This window comes from Gymnoscopelus braueri (assembly GCF_963280865.1).
Source record: "Gymnoscopelus braueri genome assembly, chromosome: 12".
NCBI classification, from domain to species: domain Eukaryota; kingdom Metazoa; phylum Chordata; class Actinopteri; order Myctophiformes; family Myctophidae; genus Gymnoscopelus; species Gymnoscopelus braueri.
The window spans coordinates 2,936,217-2,955,294 of NC_137614.1; the positions used below are offsets into that span (position 1 = coordinate 2,936,217).

Genomic DNA, 19,078 nt, shown 5'->3' on the forward strand with positions numbered 1-19,078 from the left:
TTTTCATGTCATGGACCCCCAAAATGATATGTATTTAGCCGCGGACCCCCATCTCAAAATGTTTTGTTCCAGGGGCCCCAGAAGCAAAGATTTGTGTTAAAAATATATATATGTATATTCAAAGATGTGCACACATTTTCACAATTTATTCAAAAAATTGCAGATCTACAAGCTCGTAGCGCGGCACTCGGTGCCGCGCTATGAACTTGTATATCTGCTATTCTTTTATAGCCAAAATAATCAAAAAAAGTACACATATGCGTTCCCGGTCTTAATGGGTTAACTTGCTTTTACTACAGACAACCATATTAGGTCTGTAGTCATAATTACCTTACATTTTGCGACGCATCGTTGAAAAAATAGGTCAAAAATACAACTTTTTGCTCGGCCCCCTTATAATCCTGGCCGGCAACGCTACTGTAAGTCCCAGAGCCTCAGTGAAGGGATAGATGTCACAGAAGGGGCTCTAGGTCAAACGTAGTCTCCTGTCAAAGTAGAGAACAGAAAGGACAAATCCTGACAGCCTCATTACCGCTGATAGACGGGAGCAGCATCTCAATATAGTGGGAGAAGAGGGGTTAGGTTCAGCTGTAATGGACTCATCTCTCTCTTGATTCATCTTGGGTCTCTCAGGCTCAAATCTACCTCTGCAGTGTCTGAAATATGAATGAGTAACGAAGAATGGCTGTAGAAGCCCACACGAACTTAAAGCCTCCATTCCCTTTGCTCTCAACAGATTTAAATTATTCATACATTTTATTATGCAAATAGGAGGCGCAAAAGTGACTTGAACGGGATGCGACTATTATAGATTTTGATTGTACCAACGGTTTCACAATTATGCCTAAATGTATTCCTACAACACTATGGATGTGTAATTAGTCAATTTGAAGGTTGGAAATTGCACGCTTGAAGCTAGAAGTTGTATTTTCCCCCTCAAAATGTCTTTATTACAGTGGCGGCCTTTCAAAACACAAATGATACAGTAGCCAAATAACAAATAAATACTTTTATTTGTTTGTTCTGTGCTGAACCTCTATGGTTAACCGTTATGTTTTAGCCGTTCTCCACACCCTCCTATCTAGTGTCAGGGTCTGCAGTGTTGTCGCAGTGTGTCTACGTAGGTGGTGTACATATTTCCACTCCTAGCCATGCCCTGGGTTGGCTCCCACAGCCAGGCCGTTTAGACGACAACGGTCTCCAGAGAAACGGCAAAATAAAATGTCAGATATGCTGTCTGTTTAGATGGCAACGGTGTTATCGGGGGTTGAATATGCAATAATAAATCCAGAGTGGAAACTTTTTAAAATGCTCCTTCTCGCGTCTCTGTGTAAACATGCAAAACGGAGTTAACCAGTGTTGCCAGATTCTGCGATTGAAATAAGCAACCAGGTCAATGAAAACGAGCCCAAAAGAAGCGACCAGGCTACAGCTATTTTGAACCGAGAGTTAATAAGAGATTTGGCTTTCGTTGTCCCCAATGAGGTACAGTGCATTTGCACATAATAATGGTGGTGCCCGATGACAAGAATGGGAAGCATTGTTCTACAAGTAAATGTAGAAAAAACCTGAGTTTTCATTTTGTTTTCCTTGGCCCTGTGTTGTGTTTGTAGTTTTAGGGACAATCCGCAGTGCGGTGGGCAGTGCCCAGCTTCTCATGGCAAAAAAGTTCCAGCAATTCAGAGGTCTCTGTAACGAGAACCTGGTGAGTATCTGCTATAACTCCTTAAATATCTGATCTCCTCAAATATATATGACTCCATACATATCTAATAGAACTTCATAACTATCTGATAGAACTCCATAACATTTGTAGTCTTAACACGTATAATATGTATAAATGTAAACTAATGTATCCATTTGCAACTCAAAGAGTGTACAAATGTAACCACATGTAATGGAAGGGTTCATTTTAATACACCTTTGACTGTGAAGTGCCCTCTGGTGGATGCATTGCGCAACGTCTATGCCACATAAAAGGACACATTCTGAGCCGTGACTGTTAGATCGTTTTGGAACTGACATATTTATTTTTGCACATAAAGGGAGGCTTAAATTAGCCTTTAATTTGTGTATTCCTCCACATCATTTGGTACAATCTAGTTTGTCAAATGGTACTCTACCCTTTACTTCAGCTAAATCATGTCTCCAGAAACATGTTGTATAATGAAGCAAGTTTGGGTTTGGTGGCTAAGCCAATGTTTCTCAAATTGGGGTCCGGGGATCCCCAGGGGTCCTTTAGGGGGTCCTAGGGGTCCCTATCAAAATAAGAAACACTTTACTTTGTCTATTCGAAAATAGCCGATGTAACAAGCTCACAACATTTCGCGATGCAATGCTTTGTGAGCTTGTAGATCGGCTAATTTCGAAACATTTTGAAAACATCCTTGTTGGAATAATTTTAACCACGTATTTCCCCCTCGTTCAGAATGTGGAGGCCAACCCGCGGCCCACGGCCCAGGACCTGGCCGGCTTCTGGGACCTCCTGCAGCTCACCATAGAAGACATCAGCATGAAGTTTGATGAGCTCTACCAACTGAAAGCCAACAACTGGCAGCTTCCTGAGAAGCCAGAGAAGAAGGTACTGGAACATTCCCACACACACACTTATACACATACCTGACTGAGTCACATTCTGGAGTCTTAGTTTGAGCCTGAGACTCTTGAGCACGGATGATTGTCTTTCTTGTCTTTTTCTTAACCTCAGCAAACAGCATTGCTGTGGATGACACATCCACAGCAATGATGTGTCATATGTTACATCAGCAGAGTTAGAAAAACCCCTTTCTCCACATGAACACTGGAAAATGTCCGGGGACTGAGGTCAGGACATTGTCCGGTGTTGGTCATCATCATCATCAGTGGCGCAGTCGGTAGCGATGTTGCCTCATAGCTAGAAAGAAGGTCCTGGGTTCGATTTCCACCGGGGGCGCTGGTCCTGTCCTCCGCGTCATCAGTGCCCCATACCCTAGGTGGGGTGGGTGAAAGGGCCTTTTTTTGTTTGCATGTTCTCCCCGTGTCCCCTAGGGTATAGGTACCCTCACAAAAAACATGCAGTAATCCTGGTCTCTATACTGCCTCCCCCTGGTCAGCCGGGGCGCCTGATGAAGGGGAAAGGAACTGGTGGGAATAACGTGTTCCTTCCACGCGCTACGTCCTTATCACCCTGTCAGGTGATAAGAAGCGGCCTGCTCACTCCTCATGCATTGAAGGAAGCATGAGCTCAGTCCGGGGCTCTCGCAGAGGAAGAATAGCGCCCAGGATTACAAGCTTAGGCAATTCGAGTGAAAAGATGGGTTACAAAGTATTGGGATAAAAAAAACACAGGCACAGGCACAGCCTGAGGGAGATGCGAGGATCAAATGCAAATCTTTCTTTATTTCATTCCACCAGAACATGACAGATATATTGAATTGCTTGACATGTGGTCTCCCATTGACGCACCCGTACAAAACACAAACGAAACATCTTTCCTATCAATGAGCTGCAACCTACTTCCTGATCTGGACACATTAATTGGTCTCTTATCGAGTGCGCAGGGAAGCGCAGGTGAAGCTTGTTGTCTACAATTACTAAAGAGACGTTTATATTTCGTTTCGCTTCGCAGAATGAATAAACTGGTTTTCAGTTAACTGTCTCTCTCTCCAAACACCTCGGGGGAGGCTCTTTTCTTATCGACAATAGAAGCGTCATCAACACTCGCTGAATGTACATTCACCGGACAATCACTGCATCCATTCACTCATTGAGCCGCTTTGCGCTGAATCGGACATTGACCCGACTTAACAGCTGGCAGCGTGTCTGTTGCATGTCAGGTCCAATCAGTGAGTCGGACATTTGTGTTCATACATACAGCCCCTCCGTCTAAAGTCTGGGAAACTTCCATAATGAAAGTGGCTGTAGATCCATCCATCCATCCATCTTCAACCGCTTATCCGGAGTCGGGTCGCGGGGGCAACAGTTCCAGCAGAGAGCAACATTAGCCACTTCCTCCTGGGGGATCCCGAGGCGTTCCCAGGCCAGTGTGGAGATGTAAGCCCCCCCCATCTGGTCCCTGGTCTGCCCCGGGTTCTCTTCCCAGTGGGACGTGCAGCGAGGACCTCCCTAGGGAGACGCTCGGGAGGCATCCGTACTAGATGCCCGAACCACCTAAGCTGGCTCCTTTCCAAGCGAAGGGAGCAGCGGCTCTACTCCGAGCGTCTCTCGGGTGACTGAACTTCTCACCCTATCTAAGGGAGATATATGGCTATTGACCTTGATTTATACAGGTGAAAGACCATTTGAGGTACAGGATCTCTTTTTTACGAGGGATTCCCGTTAAGGGTACAGCGGTACAAACACTAAACTTGCAACAAACATTATACAAACATTGAACCCATTAAGACCGGGAACGCACCTGTGTAACCACTTTCTCTTTTATTTTATACTTTGGCTATTCAAATATAGCAGATATACAAGCTCATAGCGCGGCACCAAGTGCCGCACTATGAACTTGTAGATCTGCAATTTATTTTTTTACTTTGAAAATGTGTGCAAATCTTTTAATATATATATTTTTAAAGCAAACATTTTTAACTCAAATCTTTGCTTCTGGGGGTCCCTGGAACAAAATATTTTGGCGAAATACATATCATTTTGGGGGTCCTTGACATGAAAAAAACGGTTAGGATTTAGAAGACATTTGTAGAATATATATTCATAGATTTGCACAAATTGTCGATTTTTCAAAAATAGCCAAATACATCTAAAATGACACAGACGCATTCCCGGTCTTAACACATTCCATGCCAGAGGTTAATCTCATAATGTACTCACCAGTGCCAACGTTTTATTGTTTTTTTGTTTTTTTCACGTCGCCATAGACCTTGTTAAAATCCTTAAGATTGAGCTCTGCACTGTTTGTAAACATCGCCGAGATCTCCCTGCTTCTACCAGTGAAAACCACGTGTCAAATGGAGCTCCATTGTTGTAGTTAGAACGGTTTACGTTAAACATGCGAGGAGAAAAAACTACAAGGAGAAGTTTCAGTGTGCGCTTTAGAATGGGGGCCGACGGGATCGGCAAAACGGGATCCCGAATAATTCCGCTTCCGGTGGTGTTACAATGAAATGTGCCGTACCAAAAATTGAAAATAGGTTCGCGTAGATCTACGCGATTGGCACTCAATGTGTTAATGGGTCAAATAAAAAAACTGAACATTAACACATCCACCGCCAGAGGTTAATCTCATAATAATGTACTCACCTGCCAAGGTGTTTTTGTTGTTTTTTTGTTTTTTTCATGTCGCCATAGATCTTGTTAAAATCCTTAAGATTGAGCCGTGAACGGTCTGTTTACGTCCGCGAGATCTCCCTGTATCTCCCAGTGAAGACCGCATGTCAAACGGACTTCCATGACTGTAGTTAGAGCGGATTACGTTAAACAGTGAAATGCGAGGAGAAAAAACTACAGGAAGAGAATTGAGTTTCAGTTTCGTCTGTAGAATGGGAGCGGGCGTGATCGTCGAAACCGGATCCCAAATAATTCTATTTCCTGTCATCAAACCGGAAACGGAAGTGGATCAAAAAAAATCCGAAAGTGCACCCGGACCGCGCATGCGCGAAAAGACCGCAGCCCGTAGGACTACGGGCTCGGCGCTTAACCGTTGGATTTAACGGCCCGTAGAACTACGGGCCCGGCGGTAAAGGTGTTAAAACATTTACCAGGGTGTGACATGTTTTTTTTCTTCTTTTCTGTCTGTCAGGAGAGGAAGGCGCTCCCGTCGTCCGTGCCAAAGAAGTCGTCCCGGCCCAAGCTGTCGGCGGGCGGCAAGGAGAGTCCCCGCAGCGTGGACTCCACGGCGGCCGACAAGCAGCGCCAGGAGGCCCGGAAGCGGCTGATGGCGGCCAAGCGCGCCGCCTCGGTACGACAGAACTCTGCCACGGAGAGCGCCGACAGCATCGAGATCTACGTCCCCGAGGCCCAGACCCGCCTCTGAGAGGAGAAGGAGGAGGACACCATGCCCACTAACTCCTCCTCCTCCTCCTCCTCCTCCTCCTGACCCTTAGCCCCTCCCCCCTCGCCACGAAAGGAAGCCACAAGCTCCACCCCTTCTTCCTCCAAACTCACTCCAAACCTTCCTTGACAGAAACACACACAAAAAAACACACAAGGGGGCGGGGTTGGGGGTTGGACGGACCCCCGCGGCTCGGACCCCCATGGCCGGGGGGTTTTGGCGCAGCAGCAGATGGGACATGGGTGGGGGACATAATGGGAGGGAGAGGGGGGGACGGGGGGGCAGAGACAGACGGTGTTCGGGACAATGCACCCCCTGTCCCTCACCCTGCCATGGGACAGAAAAAAACCCACAAAATAAAAAGCCCCTGACAGACAGATGTTTAATACTATTGTTATTACTATTGACACAGTTATTATATTATTATTATTATTACTATTGTTATTATCTCCCCCTAAATATATCAAGACTGTCTTAAATGTGCGAGTGTCTTGGACTTAAAGACTGAAGAATCTCCATATCCCCCCTTCCTATACCTTCTTTCCTTCGTCCTAACTCCTGAGTCTACAGGCCTCTCGCCTCGGACCGCCTGGTTCAAGAGCTGAGCTACCACACACACACACACACACACACACACACACACACACACACACACACACACACACACACGTTTGTATTGCTATACTCGTGAGGACTTCAAAATTGTTGGACGGCATTGAAAATAGCCGAAAAATCGTAGATCTGCTATTTTTTCCGGTGCGTGCCATTGCCACATAACTTAATTGTAAAACAGCCTTTAAGCCTAACCCTCTAAATGTCTAACCCTAAACCCCAAACCCTACCTGAATCTCTTCCTAATTTTAATCATAAACAAAAATGTCCTATTTCTCAAATTCTACTATACTGGCCCTCAGAAGTACAGTAATACGAGTATATATACACACACACACACACACACACACACACACACTCAGGACCCACGTTGCAGGTGAACTCGATGTCCACAGAGTCTTCCTGTTTGTATTTTGCCTGATTTATTTATACGTTTGTCGCACGGCGGGAGTCGGCGTCAAAAATGGCAGATCTTCAAGCTCACGACTAGCGGTTGCAACGTTTAATCAGACAGATCGATTATTTGTTTACAAACAATTAGAATCTGTTTGTGTTTTTTTACATTGATTCATTAATATATATGAAAATGACATGAAATTATCCCCCAAAAAACGGGCTTCTTGATGACTAGATTAATCGGAAAAGGTAAATCTCTAAGACAGGGGTCTTCAACCACGTTTTTCAGCCCAAGGACCCCCTAGCTGAGAGAGAGACAAAGTAGGGACCCCCTACCTTGCATACAGTCGTGTTGCAGATTAAACCTCTTCATAGATTTTACAGATAGCTTCATAGACTATCATCAGTGTTGTGTAAATGAATGTTTTTTTGGTTCACTTCCGACATTTAGCCACTTAAACCTTCAATACTTTTGATAAAAAATCCATCACAAAGATTTGGTGGACCCCCTGGAGTAACTCTGAGGACCGTCACGTCGAGAGCTTGTAGATCTGTTTTCGGCGGCGCGCCACCGTGCGACGGGAGTCTTAAGTCAAGCGTAGGCTGCCACTCATCAGGAGGGGGGTGTGGTCTGTGCAAAGCTTTACGGCGCTGGTTCTCAAAAGGTGGGGGTCCGGAGGACCCTGAGGGGGTCCTTGAGGGGCGTTCCAAATGGGACCCTTACAAATGAGAGCTTACAAATGGAACCAAATGGAGCCGTCAGGGTCCATTTGGTTCCGTTTGTACGCTCTCAGAGTTATGGGTGTCCTTAGAATTTTTTTAAAGTTTGAGAATCACTGTTTTGACGGTGTACAAAACATGAGATGCACTCAGAGGGTTTTCAAATCAAAACTAGAGGCCAGTGGAAGCGGCAGTAGCATAAATATATTACAAATAATCACAATCCTCTGGTTATTTAGCATCTTTTCATTTTTCTAAGTGTTCTCTAGACCAGATCATTTTGTTTTAGGAATAAAAAAAAAACGGTCAGTGTTCAAAGTACCAAGGTAGTTTTTTATTATTTTTTTTTATTATTTTTTATAGACCAAGTAACGCGTACTGTCATGATAATACTATAAAGCACTCGATGCAATCATTTACAAAAAAAATTAAAATCCACTTCTGTTAGATTTTTTTTTCTCACAAACACACTACCGCTGTTTGTTCTGTGGAAGACGACTTGACCCGTCGCTTTGAAGTCTTATATTTGCTTACTTTACTTGGAGGGGGGGGGGTAGTCCAAGGCCAGTCAATTTGCGCTGTGGAGGAATGTATGATTAACGTTCTACGTTTTATTTTTTTGTGGAGGAACTCATTTTGACTCAACGCTCCCGCACTTTTCCATTCACCCCTCCCCCCTCCTCCCCCGGGTTTTTCCACTTCTGTTTTGTCTAAAAATGGTTATTTTCCACTACGAAGGGTTAACGCAGAACCTTCCAGAACTTGGGGAGGAGGCAGGCCTGTATGCCAATACGTTATTGAAAATAGCCGATCTTGCTATTCTCTAAGAAGAAAAAAAACATTTTACGCATCACTTCTGAGTTCCGGGTTTCTCCAGAACTCCTGAAGCAAGAAGAACCCCACAATTAGGTTCTGAGAACCTTTAATCTGAAACCCAATTTCGTAAAGCGTACGGAAACCAAATCGAGAAACCCATGAAATAACGTTTTTCACAGCACGGTTCGCTTTAAGTTCTTAGTAGTGGACGAGGGCCATGACTTTTTCACTGCATCCGTCGTGATGCAGGGGACCAAGACATTCACACCTTTTTAAAGCATTCCCACGTAATAACACAACTGTGTCAGTACTTGTATTGGGGTTGGGAGGGGGGAGGGAGGGAGGGAGGGGGGTGTTACTATTATTGGCAATAGAATTAGCAATAAATAAATGAGAAACTAGAATTCAAGTTAGCTGGGGAGACGTGATTTAACCCATTAAGACCTGGAACGCATCTGTGTGTCATTTTTAGATTTCTTTGGCTATTCAAAAATAGCAGATATACAAGCTCATACGAGCTTATAGATCTGCTATTTTTGAAAAATCGTGAAGATGTGTGCAAATATTTGAATATATATAAAGCGAACATTTGTAACTCAAATCTTTGCTTCTGGGGGGGGGTCCCTGGAACAAACTTATTTTGAGACAGGGGTCCGCGGGCAAATCCATATCATTTTGGGTGGTCCTTGACATGAGGGTTTGAGAACCACTGATATAGAAACATAGGTTCTTCAGCAAACTGTCAGGATTTAGACGACATTTGTAGAATCCCCAGAAGCAAAGATTTGAGTTACAATGTTCGCTTTAAAAAATAATATATATATATTCAAAAGATTTGCTCAAATTTCCCCAGATAAAAAAAAAGCAGATCTACAAGCTCGTTTGCATATCTGTTATTTTTGAATAGCCAAAGAAATCTAAAAATGACACCGATGCGTTCCCGGTCTAAATGGATTTAATATGCAGAGTGTTCAATCGACTTGAATTAAATGGCCAGTTCCGATGGGAACGGATGTCGTAGGCGACGATACGATGGCTTCTGCAAGAGTTCCTACTGTACACGGCTGCTTAATATGAAGGCTTATTTACGTTAATTGGTTCCTTTTCATGATATGTTTTGTTTTAGTTTTCTTTTCTTTTTTTTGGGGGGGGTGTAATTCTCAGGGTGAGCGCTCAAAGCCAACTGTCCAAACCATCCACTATTTATTATTTAACCACTAGTTGATTGGACAAATGTCTTGACCTCAACAGCTACGGTTTCTACAAACTTATTGTTGACAAAAACTATAAAGTACCCTTATGGTTGAGAAAGAGGCTGTGGCTAAGTTAAAGGGGGACTTTTAGGTAGAACCACAAACGGAAGAGGATGTAAAAAAGCGTACATTTTTTGTTTGGTTTGGATGACCTGCTTGGCCCCCTTCGGAACGGACACGGAACGTCCAGAGGTCAACTGATTCCAATCAGTGTTTACACCCACTCTTTGTTTGTGGTCCAAGTTATCTAAAACATAGGGCCCGCTTTAAAAGAAACAGGACTAAAAACTAAATTCCACTTTTTGGGGATATTTCACTTCATTTTAACGTCTAATCAGGCTTTTGTGAACACCCCAGATAAGTTATGAACTATGATTGATTCATCAAAAACACCTGTCCTTGTTTCTAGTGACTGATTTTGTCCCTCTAATGCGTGAGGGGGCTGTGTTTTTTCAATTACTTTTTTCATTTGTTTTATTAAAAAAAAAAGTTTAATAAAAAAAAAAAGAGAGAAATCAATTGAAAAAACACGGCCCCTCACGCGTTATAAGGACAATATCAGTCACCAGAACAAAGAACGGGCGTTTTCGATGAATCTATCATGGTTCAAGTTTGAGTTGCAAATGGGTTTGTATAGGAAGGAGGCGCGTCTGATAAAATGAATATCAAATATCTAAATAATTAATCGAGAAACTTGAAACACAAAAGCCTGAGTAGACCTTGAAATGACCCCAAACGTGTTTCGAAGTGAAATTCCCCTTTAAGCGTCAGACCTTCTTAAAGAGCAGTTGAACTCTTCTCCCTGTCGTCCGTAGAAGCACATGGTCCAAGGTGGGATAAAAAAAAGGACCACGGTACATTTTCACTGATGTTAGATTTTTAGTGTTGTACGTAAAAAAAAACTTTCTGTGAGTTGGGACTTTGGAACTCATGGTGCTGCATATGACTGGCTATCGTGCCTAAAAAAAATGGGGTTCATAATTTATTGGCTCAACGACCATTGCAATGGCACTGACCAAAGGTTTTATTTTTTAACTTGAGGTTTCTTTTAGTTTTTCGTTTTTCTTTTTCTGGTCCAACCCATAAACACACACCAGCTGCATGTGTTCTTCTCACGTTTGGGTAACATTTATAGTGTCGTTTTAGAAAGCAGAGAGAGTTTTTAGTCCCACCTCTATTAGAACTTAACATAGATGTGAGCATTACAGTATGTTGGTATGTTTTAGATAAACTAAAGTTGAAACTATCCTCGCTCATATCGTTCATATCTGAATTCCTGCAGAGAATGAATAAAAGAATTAGGTTGCGGGGGAGGAGGGGGTGTGTGGTTGGACTGGACCCTTCCAGACACCCACCACCACTCCCATTTAGTTTTGTTTGTTTTTAAATCAAAACGTAGATTAATTAGAACATGGGAATGCTGTCTGACACAGAGCTGGGTTTTTGTTTTTTTATTAGTTTATTTGTACCACATCCAACAATGGACACATGTACATTTCATTGTCCAAAGAGAAAAAAAATCATTAAACATCCCCTTTGCTACATGTTCTGGTCATCATTGTTTTCTTCATTGCTGCTATATTTGTTGATGTTACAAATATAGAGAAGTGTATCATAAAAAATAATCATTGACCCATTCAATCCGGGAACGCATCTCCGTCATTCTAGATTTATTTGGCTATTCAAAAATAGAAGATCTACAAGCTCGTAGCGTGGCACCGAGCGCCGTGCTATGCTATGAGCTTGTAGATCTGCTATTTTGGAAAGATCTTGAAAATGTGTTCAAATCTATGAATATTTATTCTACAAATGTCTTCTAAATCCTAACAGGTTTTTTTTTAAAGAAAAGTGTTTTAATATTTTTCAGTTACCAAACGTTTTCATGTCAAGGACCCCCCAAAATGATATGTATTTCGCCGTGGATTCCTGTCTCAAAATATTTTGTTCCAGGACCCCCAGAAGAAAAGATTTGAGTTAAAGATGTTTGCTTCAAAAAATATATATATTCAAAGATTTGCACACATTTTCAAAAATAGCAGATCTACAAGTTATGAACTATGAACTTGATGCTATGAACTTGTAGATCTGCTATTTTTGAATAGCCAAAGTATAAAATATGGATAAAGTGGTAACACAGATGCGTCATCATTAGACCCTTCGATGTTAATATCTGATTATATCGACGCATGGCCTTCTCTATACAAACTAAAAGTGACATTTTGTGGATCCGTTGTCACAACTTTGATAGGATTTCTTTCCTTGAAGCCATTTCTTGTTCTTTTTTTGGGGGTTTTCGTTACCAAGATAAAACGTCTTATTCGTGATTGTTGCTGAAATCTGATACCTCTCAACACATGTTGAACATCTCAAAATCACCCCAAACTACTGACAGAAATGCATGTGAAAAACAAACAAAAAACTCAAATTTTCCATCGAGTGCAAATGTGTGTCTGCATATAGCGGCCACTAGAGGCCGCTATACCCATACACACATTTGCACTCAATGGAAAATAGAGGCTATATTCCCCTTTGTCACAGTTATGATTTCCATTGAAAATACCATATGGTCTCAATAGCATCATGGCATATAAGAACTGTGTTCCATAAGTAAACAAGACACAGATGTTATCATAAACGACACAATCACATACCTGACAGAATCACTGATTAGATTCTAAGATAACCCTATGGTATTTTCAATACAATAATACTTGATAACGGAGTGACCTCAGGACTCTAGTTTGCATGGTACCGATGTCCTCTGGCTCCCTCTGGTGGAATCATCAAAATGCTCCTCTGATGTTGGTGTTGCTCAGTCCCATGTGTAGACTAAACTAACATATGTATGGATTATGGTACAAAGGACTTACATTTAGAAAATCCAAGAATACCAACATCATTAAGCTCAATGTTTTAATGGTGTAAGTTTCATGTGAGTTTGTGTTTTGAGAGGCCTCAGACTTCAATAACGATCGTGAATAGATTGATATACTGTATCTCTGTAACATATATACATACATACATGTATGTATGTATATATGTATGTATGTATGTATGTACACATACACATACCTATATTTATAAGGGAAAAAAATAACTGTTTTGAGGAACAAAATCTATTCAAAGCAAAAGTGCAAAGAGCCCTCAACCTATGTTCCCTCAACCTTATGTTCTCTTAAATCTATTCCTAACCCCAGGGGGTCTTTTCTGCTCTCATGGGATTGCAATTTCCACCTCCTAGAGTTCACATTTCACCTCAAATTCACATTTTATGCATAGTTTCTCCTCCTCTGTCTGAACGTGTTCTGCAGGTTAATCTGGGTTTAGATCAGCCCCGAGTGCTTCTCAATCCATCTGCATGCGACATCACACACACACACACACACACGCACACGCGCACGCACACGCACACGCACACGCACACACACATGTTGAACCTGGAGTCCCTGTTTTGAGAATAGGTGAACAATTTTTCAAAATAAATGTTAAAAATAGCAAAAACGGCAGATACAAGCTCACAAAGGGTCAAAGGAGTGCTTCACATATTATGTTCAACCATGTCTTGATATAATAGGTCCTCACTAATGCTCATTATAATGTAGCACAATTTCCGTCTACCGCTCTGTCTCAATGACATCATCGGTGGGGATCAGTGGTGGAAAAAGTACTCAAATGTTTTACTTAAGTAAAAGTATCAATATTGCAATGTAGAAGTCTGGAATTCAACATTTACTTGAGTATAAGTACAAACGAATTGGTATCAAAATGTACTTAAAGTACCAAAAGTAAAAGCACTAAAATGTTTGAAAATAGCCGATCTATCAGCTATTTTCAAACAGCCTAGGTATAAAATAGGGCTAAAGTGGTTAATGTATGTTTTATAATATAATCATCTATATCTGCAAAGTAACTAGTAACTAAAGTTTTAAAATAATTGTAGTGGAGTAAAAGTGCAATATTTGCCTCTGAGATAGAGTAGAAGTAAAAGTATAGACAATTAGAAATACTCCAGTAAAGTAAAAGTACCTCAAAATTGTACTTTAGTACAGTACTTGAGTAAATGTACTTAGTTACTTTACACCACGGGTGGGGATTCCAAGCTAGTAGCAGACTTTATCTTCCTGGGAGGTTAGAGCACGCTGAAATAGAAGCCTTTGCAGTCGATCAATAAATAAAATGAAGATCTTGTTTGATATGACCAAACCTGCATACCGATGATGTCACTGGTAGGCAGGTTTCTGAACTGTCCACAGCTCTCCTTTGAGACAGAGTGAGTAGAACAGAAATGGTGTTATCTTATAATGAGCATTATAGTGGAGACCAGTTATATCAGTGGTTTTCAACCTTTTTCATATTGCTGTATTGATGTTGGTTCCATAGGAGAGATCACAGGCAAACATTGATCAAAGTAACAATTCTTTAATTAAGTAATGCAGATGTTTAACAATTAGGCTACTCTCTCAAGAGTAAAATGAAACCAGGTCCATTTGGTTTTACGCTCTCAAGAGTTAAAGATTTACAAGGGTCCATTTGGTTACCAACTCTCCATCATTTAGCTGGGGACCACCTGGAACCCCTTAAGTACCACTGGTTGAGATTCCACTGCGTTATATGAACGACCATTTGTTTTTCTCTGAAATGACACCTCTGCCTAACCTTAACCCCAACCACCATTCCAATGCCAACCCTAAACTGAGGGAATAAAGGGGGCTGTCCCATGAAAAAAGCTCTCACGAAAGAGGTAGAAGATATTAAAGGGATAGTTCGCATCAAAATGATCGATTAGTCACCCCATGGAGACTTGAATTCATGGATATTTTTTTGTTTTTGTCGCATTCCTAAGACAATAATTTGAAGACCGGCAGCGGTTCCGGTAGAAGACACAAAGACTCCCCTTTGTGTCTCCTACCGGAACCGCTGCCTGCCGGTCCGGTCCGCTGGTCTTCCAATTATTGTCTTAGGAATGCGACAAAAACAAAAACAAAAACTCCATGAATTCTCCATTTCTCCAAGTCTCCATGGGGTGAGTAATCGATAGAGTTCATTTTGGGGGTGAACTATCCCTTTCAGGGTATGGAAGTGTATGTACATAGTGTCTGTGACAAAGCGATGGGAATTATTTTTCCGTATAATTTCAAAAAAGCTGGATCCCTTTATTTCCCCAACAAAGGCCTGCACACACAGTACCTAACTTGGAAAGAGTTAAGCCACTTAAACCCTATTTTCAAAATATTTCAAAAACAGCTAGATCTACAAGCTCACAACGCGTCGCATCACAACGTGTTGTGAGCTTGTAGATCTGCTATTTTCTGAAAATGCTATTTTTGTTTGTTTGTTGTGGTTGTAAGATCATGAGCTGATCAGGGATCTTCATAACAGCTTGTTTATACCATTGAGGTCTGAATAGTTTACCAGTTCTTCCGCTGTTACAAAAAAAGGGCTACAAAAACGGAACAAACTTTGACATAGAAAGTTGGGCAGGTAATAAAGCCTAAAATATACTTAAAATATACTTACTTTGGTCACGTCAAATAAGTCTATAAATTATTTTATTGGAGTTGTATGGTGGGTGACATGAGGAAAATGATCCCAAATATCTTTACTGTCTTTATTTTTATTTCCCTAGATTTTAAAGAATGGAAGTATTATGGATCTAATTGAGGCAAGTAGCAGTTGTTATGAATAATTTGTTTTGGTAAAAAATGATTATGAAGGTGGCTTATGTTTATGGATGGAACTGTCCTTGATTCATCTTGATTCATCGTGTCAAAAATTACATAATAATTCCAGATGATCTTTTACTTGGTTGGGTGTTGTTTTTCCAAACAAGCACATTATCTGAATTAAAGATAAAGGGGGTTGTTTAATGTTCTGGTGTGTTAGATAGACACTGTGAGGATACTTTCTTTTCAGATAATAAAGAATTGTGATTGCAATGCAACTTGTGAGACATGATTTTACATAACTGTTATACTAATCAACCCATTAAGACCGGGAAAGCATCTGTCATTTTAGATTTGAACCACTTTAACCATTATCTTATACTTTGGCTATTCAAAAATAGCAGATCTACAAGCTTGTACGAGCATTTTTGCAAATCTTTGAATATATGTTTTTTTTAAGCGAACATTTTTAACTCAAATCTTTGCTTCTGGGGATCCTGCAGTTTAAAAAAAAAAGTATGTTGCAGTGGTTCTCAAACCTTTTCATGTCAAGGACCCCCCAAAATTATATGTATTTGGCCGCAGACCCCATCTCAAAATATTTTGTTCCAGGGGGCTCCCTGGAACAAAATATTGTAGATATGAAGCACAGATTTTAGTTAAAAAAGGTCGCTGTAAAATATATATATTCAAAGATTTGCACACATTTTCAAAAAGATTTGAAATACCTTTAAAAACCGAGTAGATGATAAAATGACCCACATTTTTTTTTAAAGTGAAATATCCCTTTAATTTGTAAACTGGAACAAATTAAAGGGATTCCTTCAGAACAATACAACTTGACAGCATCTTACTTTTTTTTACTACAAATGTTGTTCTCCAGTAGTAGTAGGCTACAAGGTTTGTTTGTGATTAACCTAAATTGTACAAATAAAATGTACAAAGCATGAACAACCTCTGAGACAAAACAGAAAACATACAGGTCAAATTACAGTGAAACAAAGAATAAGATTGAGATTTTGGTTTATTTCTCTCTGCAGCAAAGTGTTGGTGGGACATGTTCCACAAAGACAGTACAGAATAACAAAAGGATACTTACAATACAAAATAGTAAGGTTGGATATAATGAAGCGTACAAAAAGAATATAGATAGATATTCTATCTATATTTTAATATTTTCTTTGAAAACACTTGACTCAATGACAAAGACATACTACTAAAAAGAACAGTTCATTTAAATGATGAATAACCTTCTGAGACAAAACACAATATCTAATCTATAGCCTTATTTAAATAAGAGTAGAATGTACAAAGCATGAAAAACCTCTGAGACAAAACAGAAATAATCAAATCTACACAAACATCTAAAGGTCAAATTACTGCGAAACAAAGAATAAGATAGAGAATAAAAGGTATATTGAGATTTGTTTATTTCTATCTGCAGCAAAATGTTGGCAGGACATGTTCCACAAAGACAATACAGCATAACAAAAGGATAATAATAATAAATCATAGTAAGCTTGGGAGTAATGAAGCATACACAACATAATATAGATAGATATCCCATCTATATTCTAATAATTTATCTGGAAACTCTTACTCAATTACAAAGAAATACTACTAAAAAAGATCAGTTTGTTTAAACAGTATGTTAGGTTAACTAAGATTGAATCAACAAATCAACATTTTATTCATCCCCATCCTATTGTTCACACATCTAGAATCAACATGCTCATATACATGCAATACGTTTATGACAGTTTAGCCATCTTGATAAACAATTGTTTAAAAAATAATGTAATGGAACATCATGCTGAAGTTTCTCGTCCTCTATAATGAAGCTGTTGTGTTACTGTTCACACTCAGATGTATCTTTCATATGTGTGCGCTCATGACTTTTTCGGTTGCCTGAAGTGGAGAAACTCTTTCCACACTGACCACATCCATATTGTTTCTCTCCAGTGTGAATTCTATGGTGTATTTTAAGGGTGGACATTCGAAAGAAGTGCTGTCCACACTGATCACATCCATGGGGTTTCTCTCCAGTGTGAATTCTCTGGTGGCTTTTAAGGTTGAACATGACAGAGAAGTGTTGTCCACACTGATCACATCCATAGGGTTTCTCTCCAGTGTGAATTCTCTGGTGGCTTTTAAGGCTGGACATGACAGAGAAGTGTTGTCCACACTGAACACATCCATAGGGTTTCTCTCCAGTGTGAATTCTCTGGTGGATTTTAAGGCTGGACATTACAGAGAAGTGTTTTCCACACTGATCACATCCATAGGGTTTTTCTCCAGTGTGAATTCTCTGGTGGATTTTAAGGTTGTTCTGAGAGAAGTGTTGTCCACACTGATCACATCCATAGGGTTTCTCTCCAGTGTGAATTATCTGGTGTCTTTTAAGGTGTGCCATTTGAGAGAAGTGTTGTCCACACTGATCACATCCATAGGGTTTCTCTCCAGTGTGAATTATCTGGTGGATTTTAAGGTTGGCCATTTGAGAGAAGTGTTGTCCACACTGATCACATCCATAGGGTTTCTCTCCAGTGTGAATTATCTGGTGTGTTTTAAGGTGGGCCATTTGAGAGAAGTGTTGTCCACACTGATCACATCCATAGCGTTTCTCCCCTGTGTGAATTCTCTGGTGCTTTTTAAGGCTGGTTATTTGAGAAAAGTGTTGTCCACACTGATCACATCCATAGGGTTTCTCTCCAGTGTGAATTCTCTGGTGTGATTTAAGGTGGGCCATTTGAGAGAAGTGTTGTCCACACTGATCACATCCATAGGGTTTCTCTCCAGTGTGAATTCTCTGGTGGCTTTTAAGGCTGGACATTACAGAGAAGTGTGTTCCACACTGATCACATCCATAGGGTTTTTCTCCAGTGTGAATTCTCTGGTGGATTTTAAGGTTGTTCATTTGAGAGAAGTGTTTTACACACTGATCACATCCATAGGGTTTCTCTCCAGTGTGAATTCTCTGGTGGATTTTAAGGCTGGACATTTCAGAGAAGTGTTTTACACACTGATCACATCCATAGGGTTTCTCTCCAGTGTGAATTCTCTGGTGGCTTTTAAGGCTGGAAATTACAGAGAAGTGTTTTCCACACTGATCACATCCATAGGGTTTTTCTCCAGTGTGAATTCTCTGGTGGCTTTTAAGGTTAGACATGGCATAGAAGTGTTGTCCACACTGATCACATCCATAGCATTTCTCTCCAGTGTGAATTCTCTGGTGTCTTTTAAGGTTGGCCATTTTAAAGAAGTGTTTTCCACACTGATCACATCCATAGGGTTTTTCTCCAGTGTGAATTCTCCGGTGTATTTTAAGTTTGGACATTGTAGGGAAGTGTTTTCCACACTGATCACAGCAGTGGTGTTTTTGCCTAGCCAAGCTCATTTGTTCATTCACCTCTGGTAGGACAGGGGAGCCAGCCTGATGATGCAACACTGGATTTGAAACAAAGACAAAGTAAGAATAGTTGAGAGGTAGACAGTACTTCACAGACTTAAAATGACATTGCAAGTAGTTAATGTCTGCAATTAACAACTTCCAAATGTGTTTTGCATTTTATAAATAAATTAAATCCCAAAATGGTGATGGGAAAGTAACCAACTAACAATTA

General features: G+C 40.6%; 1 protein-coding gene and 1 long non-coding RNA gene across 2 annotated transcripts in view; one reads left to right on the forward strand and one right to left on the reverse strand.

The window, feature by feature from the left end:
• The window catches only part of dlgap4a (discs, large homolog-associated protein 4a), a gene marked incomplete at its 5' end in the record, with an annotated part of 74,748 nt that extends 68,521 nt beyond the window's left edge, over positions 1–6,227 (forward strand). The window contains 3 exons of the mRNA XM_080444118.1: positions 1,614–1,705; positions 2,429–2,581; positions 5,744–6,227. Coding sequence (XP_080300244.1) covers positions 1,614–1,705; positions 2,429–2,581; positions 5,744–5,977 — 479 coding nt within the window. The 3' untranslated portion in view covers positions 5,978–6,227. The remainder of the gene's footprint in view (positions 1–1,613; positions 1,706–2,428; positions 2,582–5,743) is intronic.
• The window catches only part of LOC308096711, a 776,952-nt gene that overhangs the window by 692,117 nt on the left and 65,757 nt on the right, over positions 1–19,078 (reverse strand). The gene's annotated exons all lie outside the window — the stretch shown is intronic.